Below are 20,294 nucleotides of genomic sequence, written 5' to 3'. Positions count from 1 at the left end.
TGCGTAATTAGACGACACATAAAATAGGATTCCATAGAAAATTTATTTGATGTTAAATTCTATTATAATTAATAGAGAATACGAATATGAATTTACATTTTAACGTTACCAAGTCTAGCTGAATATAATCATTTTTATTGTGTTGCACATTTCTATGTATCGCAAGTTTCTCTTTGTTTTATTTGTTTTATCGCATAGCTCATTCGAAGTTTGTTCTGGCTCGAAATACCCACCGCCGCGCCGCGCCGGGGGACCGTTTCAATATAATACCAACAAGCGATCCATATATAAAGTCTGTTCGATCTATACCTTTCAATTTCGATTGTATCGAAAGAGCGCGAAAAGTTCATGACTGAACGTTGCCGAGAGCGCACGTTTCAAGATTTTCAAGGCTCCCCTGAACGACGCTCTCGCTCAATGACGTAGTTCTGCGTAGTTCCGTGGAACTTCAAATAGCGGCAACGATTCGATCGATCAGAGTCAGCTAAAGAGTATACGAATACAATTCTGTTCGACGATCGTCCTACCATCCCCAGGGACACTCGCGGTTACCAGGAAAAACGTTAACATGGACTACCCGACCGTGTGTGGAAGCGTGCAACATACAGCTGCATACAGCGCATACGCTTCGTTCCGATTTTCTCACTGTATCGTATGTATGTATATATATTCTATGTTTACGGTATATACGACACACGACAGGCTACTGTATGTATACTGTAGAGCGTATAACACGGCCGAGAACGAGGAGCCGTCTATTTTACGCCGCGCCGCTGTACATCAAACGCGCGTTAAATACGGTGACGTTTCGCGGCAGGCCGAGATTGTGCGACTGTTGCAATCGATCGCAGCAGTAAGAAACTCGAGCAAACCTCTATGCCATGTATGTATATCTAAATAGATACGTATATCGAGCATAGAGACTCCTTCTCCACACTATTATATTCTGCACAACCCGACCACGATTCGTTGTGTTCTTCGGATTCTTCACTTCCTTCCCGAACGTTCGATTAACCATTATTTTCGTGATAAGTCGTCGACATTTAGAAGAAGACAAACCGGAAATCCATCGAACCGATCGATAAGCAAACTTTTTCAAATACGAAAGTTTTCGCGAGACAGACTGTGCTGCCGCGCAGCGTGTTTCTTTGAAATCGATAACGCAGGATACATTTCCACCGTGGTTATCGATCTCGCTTTTCCTTTGCAAAATGCGTAAATTGATCGACTAACTTGCACATTTTAAGGATTACAATCCTTCTCGTTGTTACCGTGTTCTTATTAATTTACGAATTAATTGAAGTACTGGGACTGGGACTGGGGCTACACTCCTAACAAGAAATGAAAATAATAAGACAGTTGTTCTTATCATATGCCAACGTTCGTAATAACTCAAAGAATGAATATAAATATGTGTACTTACAATTAGAGCATTATTGTATGTATATATTTATAAACAACGAGTAATATACTCATACTTCACCTTTTCAGCTGGGAAACTTGATAAAATTTATTATATTATAGAAGTATTCGGATAACGGAAGGAGTTCGAACAAGACAGGTAACTTCGTATAATATTCGAAAAGTATCGCCTTCGATTAAACCGTGTAAGAATTATACAAATGATTCTCGTGAAATATAAAATGTTTATTTTCGAATGAAAGTTTTCGAACTTTGCATCCCAACAAGTTCTATCAGTATATGTATAAATGTTTGTATTTACAAGATATATTACTAGAAAAGGACTTAGCATTATGTTATTGGTTGCGTTTGATGATGTTCGATACTGTTCAATTCCCTCTCGTACTTTATACACTATACGTATCATTTCTTTTTACCTGAGTAAACTACTTTCTTTTTCTTTGATTTTGTCTGCTGTACATACATAATTCTCGTTATGTGTATTCTTAAGCTAAAAAATTCGAATACGGAGAGTTCGTTTGAATACGTAGCACCGTACATGCCATTAGATAAAACAAAAAAAAAAAGACTCGCCAGTCATTCTCTGTCACAACACGTTTCGAATGAGCTTATTATGCGTTTGGCGCACCAGAATCCTTAAAGAGATGTATTTACTTGGAATGAAATCACCTTGTTTATAAGAAACTGCGCAAAGTGTGATAACAGTATCCAAATAACGCGTGAATCTACATATCTTTCTAAATGAATTTTATTTTACACCGCTGCAAGGCTTATCTCTATTCGATCCGATCATTTGCTTTCCACATTTCGCTTTCCCGGATACGTTCTATTTATAAAAAAATATTTCTTTTTTTTCCGCCGACTCAATGGGAAAATTATTGCGTTGCGAACAATATTTTACAAACTCCTGAATCCTCGCGATTCACGATAAACTTTTTCATCGCCAAATTCCATTAACGTTTCTCCTACTACAAAATATAAACAGTTAGGAAACATTTATTATTTTTAAGCATTTCGACCATAAAATTTGAAAACTTTTATAGAAATTCTCTATCTATTTAATTTTATCTCTTCTCTCGTGTAATTCTAGTTGTTCATCGACACTGCATAATTGCTTTCTCCCCGTTATGCAACCCCTTACGATGTATATAAAAATTTACTATGTACAAAATAGATCATATACAATTTAAAAATATGTATCCTTCTATACCTAAAATCTCTTACTTTTTTTAATATGTGTTTTCTTTTCTCGTTTTGTTCTCGTTTTTCTTCTTTTGGATCAAGGTATCGTACGCAACACGTGTTCGGTATGATCGTTTTTATACAGTGTTAATAATTACTATTCGTTAATAGTAATTTATGATAAACAAAAATATTTAAATGATAAGCATTAAAATCGTGCAGTATGTCTGTGTATCAACGTCCAATCTATTTGGAGCAGGAAATTCGATTTGAACCGATTAATAATTAACGATACCGCGTACGGCGTACACAATGAAATTCCGTTGCAACTTTATGCGAGACATTATGTGGAAAGCAAATTAAGCACGTTTTGTTGTGTTTATATTATATCTTTAAAAAAAAAAAGCAGTTCCGTTTCCGTACAAGTCAGACTTAATAATTATATATATACAATAGCGGACAAAAGTTTAAGACCGCTCTAAAGAAGACGATAACTTTTTTAATATTGTACTATACGATTTGAAGTTTTTTGGGAAGCTAGAGCAATTAGTTTACTAAAGGATGTGAAAAGAAATTTTTTCAAAAATTGCAATTGATTGGAATTGTTGAATTTTTAATTTTTTTATGTGGGCCTATATTGAAAATTTTAAAAAAATTCGGTCGACGTTGCAATGAGCTACGAACGTTTAAAGATGGTAAAAATTGCTGATTTTCACGATTTATTGCCGAAAATCTTAGATCTCACAGATCTACAAAACGTATCTTTTAAATTTTCGATATAGGCCCACATAAAAAAGTTGTAAAATTCAACTTTTAGTATTTTTCCAACAATTCCGATCAATTGCAATTTTTGAAAAAATTTCTTTTCACATCCTTTAGTAAACTAATTGCTCTAGCTTCCCAAGAAAGTTCAAATCGTAGAGTACAATATTAAAAAAGTTATCGTCTTCTTTAGAGCGATCTTAAACTTTTGTCCGCTACTGTACATTCTATGCAGCTTTCAAAAAGCAGGCATATATAGTATATGTTAAATATTATAGAATCACGCCCCGTGTGAATGGAAATTTCATATTCTCCAAGATGCTCTTTACAGAAAAGAAAAATAAAGAAAATTAAGAGAAACAAGCGGTTAGTAATGAGAAGCGCGCGCGTAAGTACTATCATAGTGTTTTGCAATGATTGAAGAAAAAAAAAACAGCTTAATGCGTAGAGATGCAATTTCCAATCGAGCTCCTCGACAATCGACGGGATTGAGAATTGTATACATACATGTAAAAATGTTCTATCGTAGAAAAAGCAGGGCTCCTCGTAAGACGGGGTTTAATGCTAAAAATGTGTAATGATCAAAATCACTTGGCTGATCTTTGCGCTGTAATGTTTTTTAGTTGTTGCTTATAAATTTCTGCCTCTTCCTCTTTTTTTTGAAGCCGTTTACGGTATTCAGCAGCTTGTCTTCGTGCTTCGGCTAATTGTCTATTTAATAGAGCAATATCCATTACCGGTTCGTTTGTATCTGTGCTATCGTCTTCGATAATTTCCTCGATGTCGTCGTCCAATTGTAAAATTATTGGCTCTGTGATCTTTGTTGGTGCGCCAATGATTTTGTTCTGTCGAGATTAAAGAATGCAAATTTATTATAATAAGTAAGTATACCGTGTTCTCGTTAAAATATCAAATAAATAGATATATCATCTTCGTACCTCCGGCGATGAAATGATGTTTTTCGCCTGTGTAAGCGTCGATACGGGTGTAGTGTTAGAAATCGATGAGATGAATAGTTTACCAGCCTTATTGTCTGCAGAAGACCTCTTCAATATGTTCGGTCCTCTAGAGGTAAGAGTGGGCGTCGTGTGATTCAATATTTGATCTGCTCTGATTGCTATCACTTTCCTCGAAGTTCCTTTCTTTCCAGCTACTTGAAGCCGCTTTACTCCTATCGAAGAATTTCTTGTTAGATTCAGAGCGAGTTTTCCAGCTTCTGTGGACAAACGTATCGTCGGCATTAATAACAATGAATTTCATTGAATTACGCGACCTTGATATACTTCGTACCAGTCAAAACAACCGTTCTTCCACTTTCCATTGCGTTTTCCACGATAGAAGAATTATTATCCACAGGTATCATTGTGATCCCATGAGCTTCTAGTAACCTAAATTGTTTGTTCAGCCCCCCGACAGCTGGAACATCTTTACGTTTTCTAATGTTGTTCGGATTATTCGCGTTAGTCGTTTCATCCGCATCTTCGATTTCTCTATCTTGGTCGTCGTCGGTGTTTGGTCCAACGTGAATTTGTTGAAAAAGCATGCGCTGTTTCTTCCCGACTTAAACGAAACGTTTAACAAACGTAGATAATGTTTCGTAAATGTGAATATTTGAAAGAACAGTTTTGTAAAAATCAAGTAAAATACCATGAGTGATCTTTCTCCTGGGCTGAGACTCCTGTTGTAATAATTCGAATTTTTGTTGTTCTTCGTCTCTTTCCGATTCTAGTTGTATTAAATTATGGGTCGCTACTTCCAGTTCCGCCGTATTCGCTTGATTTTGTTGGTGAGCTCTAACACCAACGATCTCTCTCTCTTGTTGCAATATATCTACCAAATCTAATCTGTCGTGTTCCAACGCAAGACTAATCGGAGTCTTGTCAAATTTGCTAGTGGCGTTCGCGTCCGCTCCGTGTTCTAATAAAACGTGCATTACTTCTATGTGTTCCCTCTCGACTGCCCAATGCAAAGGAGTCATTTTCAACTGGAAACATTCTTTTCGTTATGCGTATTGTAAACCGGTATCGGTTATCTAATTCTTATATTAATTACCATATCTCTACTATCGACGTCCGCGCCATAATTAAGAAGTAATTGTGCCATCTGGTGATGGCCTTCGTACGCGGCCATGTGCAAAGGCGTTCTGTCTACTTTCGTTCTCGCATCCCTTGAAATTCCTGCTCTCAGCAAAACTTCTGCGGTATCGGTATGGTTATTCTGCGCAGCAAAGTGCAATGCGCTGGTACCCAGCTAACAAAAAACAATTATTATACTGTACGCTGTATATGTGTATATGGATATACAGGGTGAACCACGAATGTGACCAGCAGAGATTACTCTGTTATTAGCAGTCCGATCGAAAATGTTTTTATCAGGTATAGCGTGGTTTCAAGAGAGCTTCCACGTGATTATAGCAAATTTTCGCGAACTCTTTTTTTTCCATGATTTTACAAGGTCACCTTCAATCTTTTGCAAATACACCTACAATTTTTTACACCCATCTGTTAGAGGATTCAGGTTTTACAAAAAATTTGCTATAATTACGTGAAAGCTCTCTTGAAACCATGCTATAACTGATAAAAACATTTTCGGATCGGACTGCTAATAACAGAGTAATCTCTACTGGTCGCAATTCTTGGTTCACCCTGTATATATAATATTTATATAAATATAAATATATATACCCAGTCTGTAGTGAAAGGTGCCCCTCTGCACATAAGGTCGCGAACCGTATCGGTGTCTCCATATTTTGCGCTAAAGAGCAGTTGCTTTCCTAATTCTACTATCGATATGGCATCTTGAGATCTCACTCGATGAGACACATCAAGGATTTCGACCTGAGAAATATCATTAGTTTAGACAGCATCCTTTCAAAGTAACAAACGATATAAGGCATATTACAACGAAAGCCAGATCTACGTACAGGAATAAGGGTATCGGTGTCCAGACCCTCGATATCATTAGTACAAATACTTTCAGCTTGCATTTTCGTGTATTGAACTTAGTCCCGTTCTTTTCGGTGCACACTAAAATCAAATGATCCATAACAATTGTTATCGATTGGACTTTTTTCAAAGTAAATTGGGCTAGCTGTGACCATTCCATTTTTCACTCTGAGCAATTCCGCTGGTGTTGCTCGACCTTGAGTCACCGAAATCGAAAGTAGGTCGGAAAAATTGAAAAATCGAGTCGAATTCGTCGGTATCGACACAATCTATTCGCTTTTGCCTATCCGCTCGGAAATGCAGCGTGTGTATTTTTCGAAATTTTCCTCGGTACAGGATGTTTTTATTTTGCCATTTCAGATTGCGAGGAACTTCCTGTTCCTGTTCATTAAACGGAAGTCCCATGCCATAGGCCCCGTGTTTTGCGCTTGAAACGAATCAAACCGACGAAAAATAGCATGGAAGGATGATATACTTACGGCCAGTTCATTATTCTCGGTTTTTCGTGATTTTTCCTCTAGTTTTCCGACACGCACACTCTCTTTCAGGAATTCTTCCTCCCCACAGCCTTCTCGATTTACTGTCTTGGTAAAGTTTCATGAAAATGGCGACACCTTGGCGCCATTCCTAATACAATTTTTCTTATCGTTCGAAACAGTGTTCCATGTAAATAAGCATTGACTTTCCTGACTAAACATGTTACTGTTTTACGGAATAACGTATTTCCAGATGGAATTTCTATCGTTTTATTCGAAAACTTCTTGGATAACGATTAAATATGTTTGATCGCATGATGATTCGCAGCGCCACGTGGTGGCACATATCCGATTTAACATTCTGTATTAAATAGGTTAGGTATGCGTTGTGTGTTCAGAAAGGTTAGGTTACGGTCGAAAATTTTTCTTCTGAAGATTATATTTCGAAATAGTTACGCTACATAATTAATGTAACATTAATGCCAGAAATAACGGACAGCGTATTTGTTACGACTTCTCAAGCTTGAACATCGAATCCTTTTAAATTCGTCGAACGAATACATGTTACGGAATACAACAATTTATCGTTTAATAAAATATACATAAACAAGCGTAATCCGTGCCCCATGCCCCGTTGCCCCGTGCCAAGCAGCAAGGCATTTGTCGTTGTTTGTTGTTTATTATATGCATACACGTGCACTACACGTGTTTACGAAACAATCGAATCTTGGATTCAATCATTGCGTTTTTACGTGAATCGGTAAAGTCTTTCAATTATAAATTATTTTTTACTTTTATTTCATTTATTACGCATGGACGCTTCGGACCGATCTCAAATTTCGTGATACTAATAATGTATAAACTGACGATCTTTATGCGAAATAAAAAATGCTTGCATCGATTGCAGGATGTTGCAGGACACGCAGGAGCCAAATAAAAATGGACGTGTACGTGCGCATTTTTGTCGTATATGCATGAAATCCGCAGTCTACTCATAAATATTGGCAATAAAAGAAAAGTAATTGTTACTTTCTATTGATAGACGTCGTGAAAGTCGAAAGTTTTTCGAATTAATTTTCTCCGACATATTCGGCCTTTTTCTTTTTACAGGTGTCTATTTTCTCTGTCCATATAATATATATATTTTTAATATTCGTTCGTTTTTGTCTTTGTCTTTTTAACGGCATAAAATTATTATGTATACCTATAGCCTATAACTGCTTTCTAACAGTCTGTTTCTGTTGGAAAGAATGGAAATCATGCAAAATAGAACGGCACGATTCGTTGTCATTATTGTCGTTTCGACCAATAGCAAAATTATGTTGGCCTACCACCAATCAGACACGCATTTCTTCCACATATCTTCTTTCCAACCATGAACAGTATATGCATAATACATATATAATATATATGTGACTATTTGTTTATGTAAGTTGATGTAAGTGTAATGTAAGTAAATATCTATAAATATGCGTGTTTACATTTTATTCTTTAGCTGGCGACTGCTGGCGACGCGGCAACGACTCTGAAATTCTGATGGCATTCCTGATATTAGAATTATTTATACAGACGAAGAATAGACACGATACGAAAAGGTGGAAATTGAATAAGAACGCGACACTGTGAGGGGAAGGGGAAACTATATAAAAATATATATACGGTGCTGTGTACAGCTGTGTACGAGGTTAGGTATTAAATTCGGGCATTCACGTGTTAATATTTCGTGTCGTTTTAAATTGAAATTTCGAGATGAAGAATAAAAAAAGGTATAGTGTTCTTTCGATTAATATAAAAGTATAAAATAATATAAGTAATATGACAATATAAAAAGAAAATTTCAATATGAGTAAAGAGAATTTTCTGTTGGTGCTTCTTTATTGAACATTTGTTATTAAAAATAACCAAATAGTCGTATTGTACACTGATCGAATAAATTATGGATATATTAATGGTTTTCTTTTTAGTAAGAAATAAGGTAATTAACAATTTTACGATTTCAACTTTTTAATAGGACAAAAACATTCCAAGCGAGCAAAGAAACAGATGATTTAGAGGATGTAGATATGAACGAAGTCACAGATTCTGAAGAAGAATATCCAGAAAATGAGCGAAAATTACTCGAGAAAGTACGAAATAGACGTTCTTCGGAAAACTACGATAGCGATTACGAAGTCTACGGGTTACAAAACGAAAACGAAGATGAAGATGTTACAGAGAACGAAGATGAAGGAGATTCCATGGCATCGGATATCGAAGGATTACAAGAAGATTATGATTTACCAAACGAAAAAGCTTGGGGTAAAAAGAAAAAAGCTTATTATTCTACGGATTACGTAGATCCCGACTATGCTACGACTAGTCAGAAGGATTTAGCCGATGCAGAAATGGAAGAAGAGGAAGCTAGAAACATTCAGAAAAGATTGGCGGAACAATTAGACGATGCCGATTTTGGATTAGATTTTATACAACCGACGAAACCTAATGAAAAAGAAATCCTGGATGACACAGAGCAATTTATAAAAACTGATCTGAGTAAGCTTAGTAAAAGACAAAAACAAGCACTAATGGAAAAAGAAAGCCCAGAATTTATGGTGCTTGTAAACAACTTTAAAGGTAAAACAACTTTGATACATTTCGTGTTATTATATATTTAAATTCATCTATTTTATGATGAATATTTGTTTATGATTTAGATCGTTTAACGGAGGCGAAAGATGTATTAGGACCATTTCTGGAATTGGCTAAACTCAATTCATTTTCCAATACTCAGGCGGTATCTTTTGTAAAAACAAAGTATGATGTTTTATTGAATTACTGTATCAATATATCGTTTTATTTGATGCTGAAAGCGAAAAGACTGCCTATAAATTCTCATCCTGTTATAAAACGTTTGGCGCAATACAGCCAATTGATGACTCAGTTAGAGTCAGGACAAGGAAATCTAATAGAAGAGATCAAAGAAATATTGAAAGCTAGGAAACAAGGGAAACCGTTGTATAATATATCGGACGGTTCCGAAGTAAGAACCGACAAAACGAAAGTGTCTACTCATTTCAAAGAAAAGCTTGATCATATAAAAAAATCTGTAAATGCAAAAGTTACAAGTCAACAGTTAGCAAAATCTAAATACGACACGGGGAAGAAAGATTTTGCAGACGAGGAAGAGAACTCCGAAGATATAACCATAGAGAACGTGGACGATTTGGAAAGTCACACGAGTATGGCGGAAGAGGAAATAGAAGATACCGTAGAAAGAGAAGAGAAGGAAATAGAAGATAATAATACGAGAGATTTGGTAATCGAAAGCGAAGGCAAAAGAGGAATTACATATCAGATAGCAAAGAACAAAGGTTTAACACCGCATCGTAAAAAAGATCAACGTAATCCTAGAGTAAAACACAGAAACAAGTATCGTAAAGCGAAAATTCGACGAAAGGGAGCTGTACGTATTCGCATTCTATTTTATTCTACAATAAAGATTTCGATGAAACTAAAACTTTTTATGTTACAGGTGAGAGAAGTAAGGAAAGAAATAGTTCGATACGCGGGAGAAATATCTGGTATTAAAGCTGGTGTAAAGAAAAGTATTAAGCTAAAATAAGAACAATAAAAGAACACCTAACGTTCAAATGTGCATTGAAAATTAAAAAATTATTTTATTTACTATGAATATACAAGATATATATATATATATATATATGTATATATGTATACAAATGTAAATACAATTAAAGTCTTGTATTCCAACAATATTAATAGACTTTATTTCATTCCGTCGTAACCGTACAAATAATCGAGATCAGATTCAAGTTAACAGAAGATAACATAACTTTAGAAACGTAATTAACAAACGTTTTATTTCTTTTAGTATGTGTGACATTATGGCATTTATTGTGAACAACTGTGAACTATGTACGAGTCAAACTTGTACATATGTATACATATATACATACATGCGTACAGGCAGCAGCGTATACACATCGGTTTAACGATTTCAGAAATTTTTCAAAGAATAGCGTTTAATATTTAGAGGGTTTTAAACTTAAGATCGATACAGCCTAAACTTCCAACTTTGCCAATATATCCGACTCGCGGAATAAGTGCAATTCTTTATTATCTTCGAGCTCTACTTTAGTTCCGCCATATTCTGGCAATAAAACGGTATCGCCAACTTTGATGCTCAGAGGAACGTGTTCTCCTTTCTAAAACAAAAGTGAGAAACTATTACTATTGTTCTATTAGTAACATAATAGTTTTCTTTTATAACTGTAAATATATTCCAATACCTCGTTTCGTTGTCCGGGTCCTATCGCCACTACGGTGCCCTGTAAAACTTTTGCCTGAGCTTTCTCCGGTAGAACGATACCTCCCTTTGTTTTGGTTATAGCTTCGGCTCTTTGTATGAGCACTCTATCAAAGAGGGGTACGAGTCTCTTAATGGCATTAGCCGCAGCCTATAAACGAAAATAATTTTTAATCTTATCCGAACCGCACAGTCTAACATAGAATTCTAACAGCAATTACTTCAAGGCTATGCATAATGTAATTTTGAAGAAAATTTCGTTACGCCAATAATTTGGAATATGTTCGAATAAAAAGTTATTGATATTCGCACCACCAATTCACAAACTTGCAAGGTACGATTTCTTTAAGATTATCTGATAGAGAAAATTGATAGACAAAATTGTCTTTCACGTTTAGTCTTTCGTTTAATCGATCGGTTTATAGTCATTTTTTTCTCTGTTTACAATAACAAAAAAAAACCATTGCCGGCCTTGCGACAAAATTTGCAAGGGTCAGCATTCTTTAAATTACTGACGAAAACAAATTAGTAATGTATACTAGACATTTTGAAAATTTGAAATTTATTTGAATAATTTGTATTTGCGCAGCGTATTGTAGAATATTTCTTGCATTGAGTATATCTGTTGAAATGGTTGGTTTGAAGGTTATCTTGAAAACTATATGTAAATACAAGTATTACTAATTGACATATTATACGACATGTTCTCAATTAAGTTTTAATTAAGTTATTATAAGTTTCAAAAGTCTTACCATTCTGAATATTATATTAAGACGTTATTAAAACTCTATCCTGATATAACACAACCGGCAAGTACACTCGTGCACGTTGTGTAACGGTAACGTAACCTATATATGTAGAGAAGCGCAGCAGTTTGGAGCCTCTTTGATTTTCTCGAAATTTCCAGTCTCCCCTCTATAATCTTTCTTTGCCCCACCAAGCGTTCATTGATTTTGCGAGCGCGATGGGAACATGGGAAATGGGAACTTCGTACTCTCGCGTATAGCACGTGTTACGTAACTGTACAGCATCGAAGATGGCCGCTATATACATAGTGCTCTCGTTCTAAATGCCTTTTCGTATTTAGAGGACAATGCGAACGTGGATGTATTTACAGAGAATACTTATATATGTATTATGTATGTTACATTGAGGATATCGGAAAGACTAAAAATTGAGACAATTTGGATATTCCTGGTCAAAAATGATTTCGGCACAGCACTCGTTGCCAGACCTAAAAATCTGTACTCTATATTATAATAACTAATAATATAGTTTACAATTAGTGAAAATTGGACATTATAATACTAATAATATGTACATTTACTGAATATGTATAATGTATATCATAAAAATTGAAGTAAAGATAAATACATAGTAAATGTTTTGTTATTTCAAATGTTATATTTATATATTAGATATGTAGTAGAATTAGTGGGCATAAGCCTAATTAGTTCATCTCCGGAAAAAATATAATAAAAAAAGGACTTTGCCTATGAGTATTAGCCATTTAACATTTTACAAATATGCTATGTAAATAAATGTCTATATCTAAGTAGGTCGCGATAAGAACAAAAATAATAATTCTCTTTATAATACGTATACTAATGTATTTTCATTTCTTGTTCATAAAACACTTTGAGATCATGTTTTCTATTAAAATGATGGATAAGAGCAATCATCTGGAAATCGAGCAGCATCGAGAAGAAAACGAACTCGCCGGTTTTTCAACGAACGCGATTGGTGTGTACGAAACGATTGCATCACACGAAACGAGTTCTAATAGTACATTCTAGAAACTCGACATCCCGCAGAAAGAAGATGTATCGGCGATGTCGGTGCATGGAATGTTTTTAAACGAATAGGAATAAAAATAAATTACAAAGGTTTTATTTGATTCGTGTTGTATTCCATTCGTATAAGTATAAAATATGGATTTTTCCACGTTTCTTGATCGAAAATTTGATGGTTATGTTCGAATAAGAAGGAGAGGGAGGGGAACAGAGTTCCATGTTCCATGTGATAGCGCAAGCTCCTATTCGCTCACGGTCTTCACAGTCACAGTGTTCACACTGGTTCACACTATTCACACATCTCATTCTCGTGGGGAGACAACGTGCGGTCACGCTCAGTCACGCTGCGACGATTTTCAATTACTTTTGCAGTTGCGTTTTCTTAACCAACTCCTTTTGCTATTTCATTAGATAAAGGTAAACATATTTTAACCAAACTATCGCCGTTTATTTTACCGGAAATCTGCGTTAGCTTTATCGGTGTTGTTAACCGGCTAAATTCTACTCCGATTATTTATCGTTACAATGTCTATTTCATCATTTAATCCTCTTTTTGTTCTTCTCGTCGAGAGATCGTCTCATTTTCCTATTTGTATGTTTTTTTATAAATTCATGTTCGTATGTAATAGTATCGGCACATGTAATAGGATGAGTGTTATCATGCTATTCGCATGTATGATCACAATTGTTTTAGATCATCTTTATTTTGCTTTTAGACTTAGTTTTTAAGGCTAACAATATTTTTTTCCTCTATCGACATTCTGCTCCTCGAGTTAGCCGGTCGGGTTAGGATGTGCTGTTTGTTAGAATTTTAATAGAAAGAACGAATTTCATGAAATAGAATTAGAACGTGTATTATGACATTAATTCTTATGCAAAACGATGCTAAAAAGTATAATAATTCTCTGAAATAATCTACCTTGGAGACTCTTGGTTATCATTCACGCGGTAGTTTACATAACCACATTTGAAAAAGTAACCGTACGTCTATCGCGCACTTAAATCTTTTTCGATCATTATCGTCGTGAAATAAATTATAGGTTTTACGAATGCATGTTTAATTCTTAAAACGGCGCTTACCTGATACTTACAGAAAAATTTAACTTTTCGAAAATTCTAATTACCGGTATAGATTGAAATTGCGAAAATAATCAAGTTTTTCTTCGTATCCTTTTAGATGCACAGACTACCGACCGTGTTGCGCGGTGCGGCTTTGCGCCAATTACAAGCTCGTTCTTACGCTAAAGATGTACGTTTCGGATCGGAAGTCAGAGCACTCATGTTGCAAGGTGTGGACATTTTAGCTGATGCTGTTGCGGTAACAATGGGTCCTAAGGGTCGTAACGTTATATTGGAACAAAGCTGGGGTAGTCCGAAGATCACTAAAGACGGTGTAACCGTAGCGAAGGGAGTAGAGTTGAAAGATAAATTTCAGAATATTGGGGCAAAGTTGGTACAAGATGTGGCGAACAATACCAACGAAGAAGCAGGTGACGGCACAACGACGGCTACAGTTTTAGCAAGGGCTATCGCTAAAGAAGGCTTCGAGAAAATTAGCAAAGGCGCCAATCCTGTAGAAATAAGAAGAGGTAACGAGCAATTTTTGTACACATTCTGTCGTATTTTATATCCTAGCATTTTTTGAAAATTTTCGAAAGCTGATTTAAGAAAGAATTTAGAGAGCTACTATAAGATTTGGAGTACTGCATTCGAAGAGCAATCTTTTACTTAATTAATATTTCTTTAACATTCGTATCGCAGGCGTTATGTTAGCAGTGGACAAGGTTAAAGACGAACTGAAAGCTTTAAGCAAACCAGTCACTACGCCAGAGGAGATCGCGCAAGTCGCAACAATCTCTGCCAACGGAGACAAGGCTATCGGCAATCTTATTTCCGATGCCATGAAGAAAGTTGGAAAGGAAGGTGTTATCACAGTGAAGGACGGTAAAACGCTGCACGACGAACTCGAAGTTATAGAAGGAATGAAATTCGACAGGGGCTACATATCTCCGTACTTTATAAATTCTAGTAAAGGAGCAAAAGTTGAATTTCAAGACGCGCTTTTGCTCTTCAGCGAGAAAAAAATCTCGTCTGTACAATCTATAATTCCAGCTTTGGAATTAGCGAATTCACAGCGAAAACCATTAGTCATTATCGCTGAAGATGTTGACGGCGAAGCTTTATCGACCCTTGTGGTAAACAGATTGAAAATCGGTTTGCAAGTGGCTGCTGTTAAAGCGCCTGGTTTTGGAGACAATAGAAAAGCAACGCTTCAGGATATGGCAATTCTAACCGGTGGAATCGTTTTTGGGGACGACGCGAATCTCATCAAGTTGGAAAACGTACAAGCATGCGATTTGGGCGAAGTAGGAGAGGTAGTGATTACAAAGGACGATACGCTCTTCCTTAAAGGCAAAGGAAAAAAGAATGACATCGACCACAGGGCGGATGTAATCAGAGATCAAATAGTGAATACAACTTCAGAGTACGAAAAGGAAAAGCTGCAAGAGCGTTTGGCAAGATTAGCATCGGGAGTCGCAGTTTTGAGAGTCGGCGGTAGCAGCGAAGTGGAAGTTAACGAGAAGAAGGATCGAGTTCACGATGCTCTCAATGCTACTCGTGCTGCGGTCGAAGAAGGCATCGTTCCGGGAGGTAGATATAATGTTTCAAGTTTCTTTGCAGTTTCCTCATTTTTCTCTGTTCATATCTACTTATACAGAACCACGAATCCGTGACCTGTAGAGATTACTCTGTTACATATTAGTATGTACATAGTATGGTTTCAAGAGAGCTTTCGCGTGGTTATAGCAAATTTTTCGTCAATTCTTTCTTTTTCATAACTTCTCAAGGTCACATTCAATTTTTTGCAAATACACCTATAATTTTTTCACGCCTATTAGAGGATTTCAAGGCGAATTCGGTAAGTATGATAGCATAAAAAAGTTGCTTTTTCACGTGAAAGATTTTCGATCGGACTGCTAATAGCAGATCAATCTCGACTGGTCGCGATTCGTGGTTCACCCTGTATATATCTATCGCGTAAAATTTCGCTAGAACTAGATTGAGATCGGTTTATTTTACAGGTGGAACCGCCCTTCTGAGATGTATTCCAGTTTTGAAGAATATTAAATCGTCGAACAGTGACCAAGAAACAGGAATTAAAATTGTAGCCAACGCTTTGCGTATGCCGTGTTTACAAATTGCTCAGAATGCAGGTGTTGACGCGAGTGTAGTAGTGGCAAAAGTTAGTGAAAGTAGTTTAGGCTACGATGCTTTGAACGACGAATACGTTGATATGATCGAGAAAGGAATTATCGACCCGACAAAAGTAGTACGCACAGCACTGACCGATGCTGCGGGTGTCGCGTCGTTGCTCACAACTGCGGAAGCAGTGGTAACAGAATTGCCTAAAGAAGAACCTCAGATGCCAATGGGTGGCGGTATGGGTGGAATGGGCGGCATGGGTGGTATGGGAGGCATGGGCATGTAATGAAGCGTGATATCTCGCGTAAAGACTGAATTTTCTATTCTCATTAATATTTGGCCAATATTGCAATTCAGTCGCAATGTTAACCTCTCCGTTGTACACAGCGATTAGAGTTGCAAATACACGACCATCATTTCCAACCGCGTGATCGGAACGTTGAACGTGTTTAGTACAGTTGTACTTTGAAACGAGCGATCGAGAAACACACCGAAAACAGATTTGTTACTTACATGTTGTAATATTTGTTCCATAACCATTTATTTTTGTGTTACGCATTTATAAGCATTAGCATTTTACCAGAAGCATGTAGATTTAACAAACAAGAACGTAGAAATTTAATTGTTCTGCGGCAACTTATGTAGAACACGATACGAAAAGTATAACGACTCTTTACGTTTTAGATGATCGAATCGACAAAATTCACAGCTTTAGAAAACAGTTTTATTTTCACTAGAAAGTCACTTACCTACTTGTTTTGCGTTCAAATAATATACCAAATCGATTCGTCGTTTCGCCACTGACAAACCTTCGAGATACAACGGCAGCAAATTACTTTCTGGATTGACATAATTCAGAACACATTTTTCATCCGCGCATGGATGAAAGGAAACGCAAGTGTACAAAACACATGTATCGCAAAATAGGATAGAAAAACAAGTTCTTGTACTTTATTTGTAAATGTTACAATTTATTTTCCATTTTTTAGTCTGAATAAAAGTATGTTTCAATTATGTGATTGTGTTTCTTTAAAAACAAAAAAAAATCACTCCCCTTTTTAGGAGAAACTGTTAACTGTCTAAATCTTTGTAACATTTCACGGGAAAATCGGTTCTTTACACGTAGTTGTCAGTCAATTGTTTAGAGTTTAGCACATGCAACGTTACAAGCATTCATTATCAATAATTCTTCGGCGATCGAAAGAAAATAAATTTAGAAATAAATCTTGTTCCAGTACCAATATACTTACGAATGTATATTCATCTTTTCTCGGACATTTTTTCGATTAATTTTATAGGCTGTGCTTAAAGACCTCGATACAATTTATGTATAAAATATTGAAGTACACAAATTTGTATACAAGATATATAATTCACATACGACGGGTAATCAATTTCTTCTCACATTATGTATTTCTATGTACATAAAGCGCGATCCCGTTATCACAATATCATATTTTCATAGATCGTTAAATTAATTTAAACGGAAAACTATCAAAAGAAAGGTGTCGTCGCTTAAAGCGAGTTATTCGTAATATAAAAACTACAAGTATAACTATATTAAGAAGAAGACCCTTATACGAGGCTTCCTTGCGCAAAAATTATCCCCCCTGTTATTTTAATATACAAAAATATTCCATTATTTCCTATATTCCTTAAATTCTGTAATATTACCGATCCAGGTGTCATATTTCGATAAGCTATCGAAAAAATTGGCAAGGTAAAGTCATTGCGAATCGAAGTAAAATTATGAAGTAGATAAATTAAAAAGTAGGAAAATTGGTGTGTTAAGTGTACAAAGGTCTATTCTTTTTGGAAGTAATACACATGTTTGAAATGTCTACACATATCTGATAAAAAGCATAATTGTATGTATATCTTGCATACTAACCTAGGCTCCAATTTTCTCGATTTCATCTGCGTCTTCAGCGTTTAAGTAACGTATCTTTTTCCCAAAGTGTGCCTCTATCTCTTTGCAAATAGCCATTGCGTGCGACGAATCTACCAAATTAATAGCGATTCCAGATTTCCCGAATCGTCCCGTTCGGCCGATTCTGTGCAAGTATGTTTCGCAATCTGCTTTCCAATTTTGGTCCATAGGTAGATCAAAATTAACTACTATCGTTACTTGTTGAACATCGATGCCTGAAAGTCGAACGAATAAATTTTTAAGTATCGAATGACTCGTTTAAACGACTTGGTAATGATCAATCGAAATAAATACCTCTAGCTAAGACATTTGTCGTAATGAGAACTTTCTCAAGACCTTCTCTAAATCGATCCAAAACAGATATTCTTTGTTCGACCGTTAATTCACCAGATAAAACAGCTACAGCATGACCATCTTTTGTCATTCTTTCTGCTAACCAATTTGCCGTTTTCCTAGTCTGCGAACAGAAACAAACCGTTATTAGATTCGCGATACATTGTATAAACGGGCAAAATTTCAGTGCTGCTGTCTTACATGGCAAAAGATGATTGCTTGTCCTATTGTTATCACACCATAAATATTGGTAATAGCTGTATATTTTTCTTCCAAGTCTTTGCACTTTACATAATATTGTTCGATATTATCTAAACTCTCTTCTTCTTTCAACAATCGTATTATTAAAGGATTATTAACTATAATCTCCGCAAACTTCATGACTTCCGGTTCATATGTGGCAGAGAAGAACATCATTTGGCATTTGCGTGCAAGCTGCCTGTGCAAATAAACCATATAATGCGTAAATACGTAAATTCATAAATGCGTATAATGCAATTATGTAAATCGATCGCTTCAATTACTTGTGAATACGAATACACTGGTCTTGATGGCCTTGCGTCGCAATCATTACATCTGCTTCGTCTAAGACGAACACCGTTATCTTACTCAAACTAAAGAACTTAAATTTAATAGCCCAATCTAAAACTTTGCCTGGCGTTCCTATAATAATGTGTTCGGTGATCGTCGACCCACGACTTACTGAAATAATGAAATACATTGTATCAGAGTAAGTACAAGTATTAGTTAAAATGTAACGGTAGAATGTGTGTGTTACTTTCTTCTCCTCTGACTGCATATTTAATTTTTATTTCGTTACAAAACGCAGACATTTTCGCTGCTACTTCTCCTGTCTGTATTGCTAATTCGTAAGTTGGCGACAAACAAAGCACTTGAGGATAATTCTTAGATGTATCTACTCTGCTCAACATCGCCAATACAAATGCTGCTGTTTTGCCAGTCCCGGATTGCGACTGAGCTATCATATTTTGGGGGCTATAAACGATTTATCCAAATTTAAATTCGTTACAAACATATTACACCGAACACCGTCGACAAAGGATAAACTTACGGATCGGCGAGTAAAGTAGGTAAAGCGGTTTCTTGGATTTTTGATGGCGCGTTAAATCCCATCGCGTATACCCCTTTCAGTAAAGCTGGTTTTCTAGGGAACGTGTTATTGAAAATATATGTTTTAATATATATACGTTTAAACATAATATAAATATGTTTGAATATATTTAAAATATACGTACAGATGAAGAGCTTCAAATGTTTTAACGCTATACAGAGGCGAAGATGGGTCTTTTCTTTGAACTTCTATATCCTTTGTCGTTACTACTAAACCTTTGCGTATAATTTTTTGCAAGAACGATTTCTCTGCCGGCGAGATCTGCTCCTCCGTCCCATCTTCGCTCTTCGTCTCTGTATTGTTCGATACGTTCGATACATTTTCCACAGGTTGTTTTTCTATGTTTAAACTGGACACCTGTCGATAACGAGTAATTATAGCAAGACAAATTATTCTTTCTAGTTCGATAACGTATTGATATCCCGATACTAAGGTTTCAATGTACCCCATAACAAATAAAACACTCGTGTTTCATTGTCAATGGAAAACATGTATAAACAAAGAAATGTGAGGTTACGCTGGGGTTATATGTAAGTACGTTTGCATAGAATATTACCTTTGCGGATAGTTTGTCTTGTTCGTCCGGATATTTACCCCAGTCGACTTGAGTCGAAGCCATATTAACAGCGGTACGTGTATTTCCAGTAATTGAAGAAACAACTTGACTCTTAGGTGGAACTTGTAACTTGTAACGCCAAAATGACACACACCAACGACACCAAGCACAAGTGATGCCGCATTACCACTACCACTGATTACCACACTGTACCACACGCACAGGCACACACGCATACACCATACACACAATTCAA

The 20,294-nt window shown here is 36.0% G+C and overlaps 5 protein-coding genes and 1 long non-coding RNA gene across 8 annotated transcripts; 3 read left to right on the top strand and 3 right to left on the bottom strand.

The window, feature by feature from the left end:
- The first annotated feature begins 518 nt into the window (after window positions 1–518).
- On the top strand, window positions 519–8,554 carry LOC143207731 (uncharacterized). Its single transcript, XR_013008720.1, has 2 exons — window positions 519–656; window positions 8,283–8,554. It is a non-coding gene; the product is annotated as an uncharacterized LOC143207731 (long non-coding RNA).
- On the bottom strand, window positions 1,627–7,151 carry Atac3 (Ada2a-containing complex component 3). Of its 2 annotated transcripts, none has more exons than XM_076421437.1 (8): window positions 6,791–7,151; window positions 6,290–6,392; window positions 6,051–6,203; window positions 5,419–5,616; window positions 5,014–5,350; window positions 4,657–4,926; window positions 4,305–4,537; window positions 1,627–4,211 (listed from the first exon to the last, which is right to left on the bottom strand). In XM_076421437.1, exons 2-8 carry the CDS (start codon window positions 6,350–6,352, stop codon window positions 3,954–3,956), a joined length of 1,512 nt encoding a protein of 503 aa, XP_076277552.1. In that variant the 5' UTR covers window positions 6,353–6,392; window positions 6,791–7,151; the 3' UTR covers window positions 1,627–3,953. The 2 variants fall into 2 exon arrangements, with proteins under 2 accessions (XP_076277552.1, XP_076277551.1); XM_076421436.1 differs by having other exon boundaries at window positions 4,305–4,582; window positions 6,791–7,149.
- Window positions 8,414–10,441, top strand: Sas10 (UTP3 small subunit processome component Sas10). The gene is made up of 4 exons (XM_076421442.1): window positions 8,414–8,553; window positions 8,799–9,400; window positions 9,481–10,229; window positions 10,299–10,441. The coding sequence occupies exons 1-4, from the start codon at window positions 8,537–8,539 to the stop codon at window positions 10,386–10,388; spliced, it is 1,458 nt and encodes a 485-aa protein (XP_076277557.1). The 5' UTR covers window positions 8,414–8,536; the 3' UTR covers window positions 10,389–10,441.
- Window positions 10,420–12,115, bottom strand: LOC143207729 (10 kDa heat shock protein, mitochondrial). The gene is made up of 3 exons (XM_076421496.1): window positions 11,843–12,115; window positions 11,074–11,241; window positions 10,420–10,989 (listed from the first exon to the last, which is right to left on the bottom strand). The coding sequence occupies exons 1-3, from the start codon at window positions 11,843–11,845 to the stop codon at window positions 10,846–10,848; spliced, it is 315 nt and encodes a 104-aa protein (XP_076277611.1). The 5' UTR covers window positions 11,846–12,115; the 3' UTR covers window positions 10,420–10,845.
- Window positions 12,116–12,909: 794 nt separating this feature from the next.
- LOC143207689 (heat shock protein 60A) lies at window positions 12,910–17,101 on the top strand. 2 transcript variants are annotated; one of them, XM_076421416.1, is made up of 4 exons: window positions 12,910–13,300; window positions 14,061–14,472; window positions 14,645–15,535; window positions 15,967–17,101. In XM_076421416.1, the coding sequence occupies exons 2-4, from the start codon at window positions 14,061–14,063 to the stop codon at window positions 16,371–16,373; spliced, it is 1,710 nt and encodes a 569-aa protein (XP_076277531.1). In that variant the 5' UTR covers window positions 12,910–13,300; the 3' UTR covers window positions 16,374–17,101. The 2 variants fall into 2 exon arrangements, with proteins under 2 accessions (XP_076277531.1, XP_076277532.1); XM_076421417.1 differs by lacking the exon at window positions 12,910–13,300 and adding an exon at window positions 13,657–13,864.
- Window positions 17,102–17,470: 369 nt separating this feature from the next.
- Dbp80 (putative ATP-dependent RNA helicase Dbp80) lies at window positions 17,471–20,294 on the bottom strand. The gene is made up of 9 exons (XM_076421443.1): window positions 20,039–20,294; window positions 19,607–19,839; window positions 19,423–19,515; window positions 19,129–19,346; window positions 18,875–19,052; window positions 18,552–18,789; window positions 18,312–18,474; window positions 17,979–18,232; window positions 17,471–17,787 (listed from the first exon to the last, which is right to left on the bottom strand). The coding sequence occupies exons 1-8, from the start codon at window positions 20,099–20,101 to the stop codon at window positions 17,979–17,981; spliced, it is 1,440 nt and encodes a 479-aa protein (XP_076277558.1). The 5' UTR covers window positions 20,102–20,294; the 3' UTR covers window positions 17,471–17,787.

The sequence above is a fragment of the Lasioglossum baleicum genome, chromosome 4 (assembly GCF_051020765.1).
Source record: "Lasioglossum baleicum chromosome 4, iyLasBale1, whole genome shotgun sequence".
Taxonomy (NCBI): domain Eukaryota; kingdom Metazoa; phylum Arthropoda; class Insecta; order Hymenoptera; family Halictidae; genus Lasioglossum; species Lasioglossum baleicum.
This window is presented reverse-complemented; position numbering and strand designations above follow the sequence as displayed.

Coding starts and splice junctions, on each gene's coding strand:
- Atac3 (XM_076421436.1), bottom strand. CDS start 6,352: ATGCAAGCTGAAAGTATTTGTACTAATGATATCGAGGGTCTGGACACC. Junction 6,204..6,289: donor ACACCGATACCCTTATTCCT/GTACGTAGATCT, acceptor GATATTTCTCAG/GTCGAAATCCTTGATGTGTC. Junction 5,617..6,050: donor CACCTTTCACTACAGACTGG/GTATATATATTT, acceptor GTTTTTTGTTAG/CTGGGTACCAGCGCATTGCA.
- Sas10 (XM_076421442.1), top strand. Junction 9,401..9,480: donor GCTTGTAAACAACTTTAAAG/GTAAAACAACTT, acceptor TTTATGATTTAG/ATCGTTTAACGGAGGCGAAA. Junction 10,230..10,298: donor AAATTCGACGAAAGGGAGCT/GTACGTATTCGC, acceptor TTTATGTTACAG/GTGAGAGAAGTAAGGAAAGA.
- Dbp80 (XM_076421443.1), bottom strand. CDS start 20,101: ATGGCTTCGACTCAAGTCGACTGGGGTAAATATCCGGACGAACAAGAC. Junction 19,516..19,606: donor ACATTTGAAGCTCTTCATCT/GTACGTATATTT, acceptor CACGTTCCCTAG/AAAACCAGCTTTACTGAAAG. Junction 18,790..18,874: donor CAGTGTATTCGTATTCACAA/GTAATTGAAGCG, acceptor TTATTTGCACAG/GCAGCTTGCACGCAAATGCC.
- LOC143207689 (XM_076421416.1), top strand. CDS start 14,061: ATGCACAGACTACCGACCGTGTTGCGCGGTGCGGCTTTGCGCCAATTA. Junction 14,473..14,644: donor TCCTGTAGAAATAAGAAGAG/GTAACGAGCAAT, acceptor TTCGTATCGCAG/GCGTTATGTTAGCAGTGGAC. Junction 15,536..15,966: donor AGAAGGCATCGTTCCGGGAG/GTAGATATAATG, acceptor TTTATTTTACAG/GTGGAACCGCCCTTCTGAGA.
- LOC143207729 (XM_076421496.1), bottom strand. Junction 10,990..11,073: donor GACCCGGACAACGAAACGAG/GTATTGGAATAT, acceptor CTTTTGTTTTAG/AAAGGAGAACACGTTCCTCT.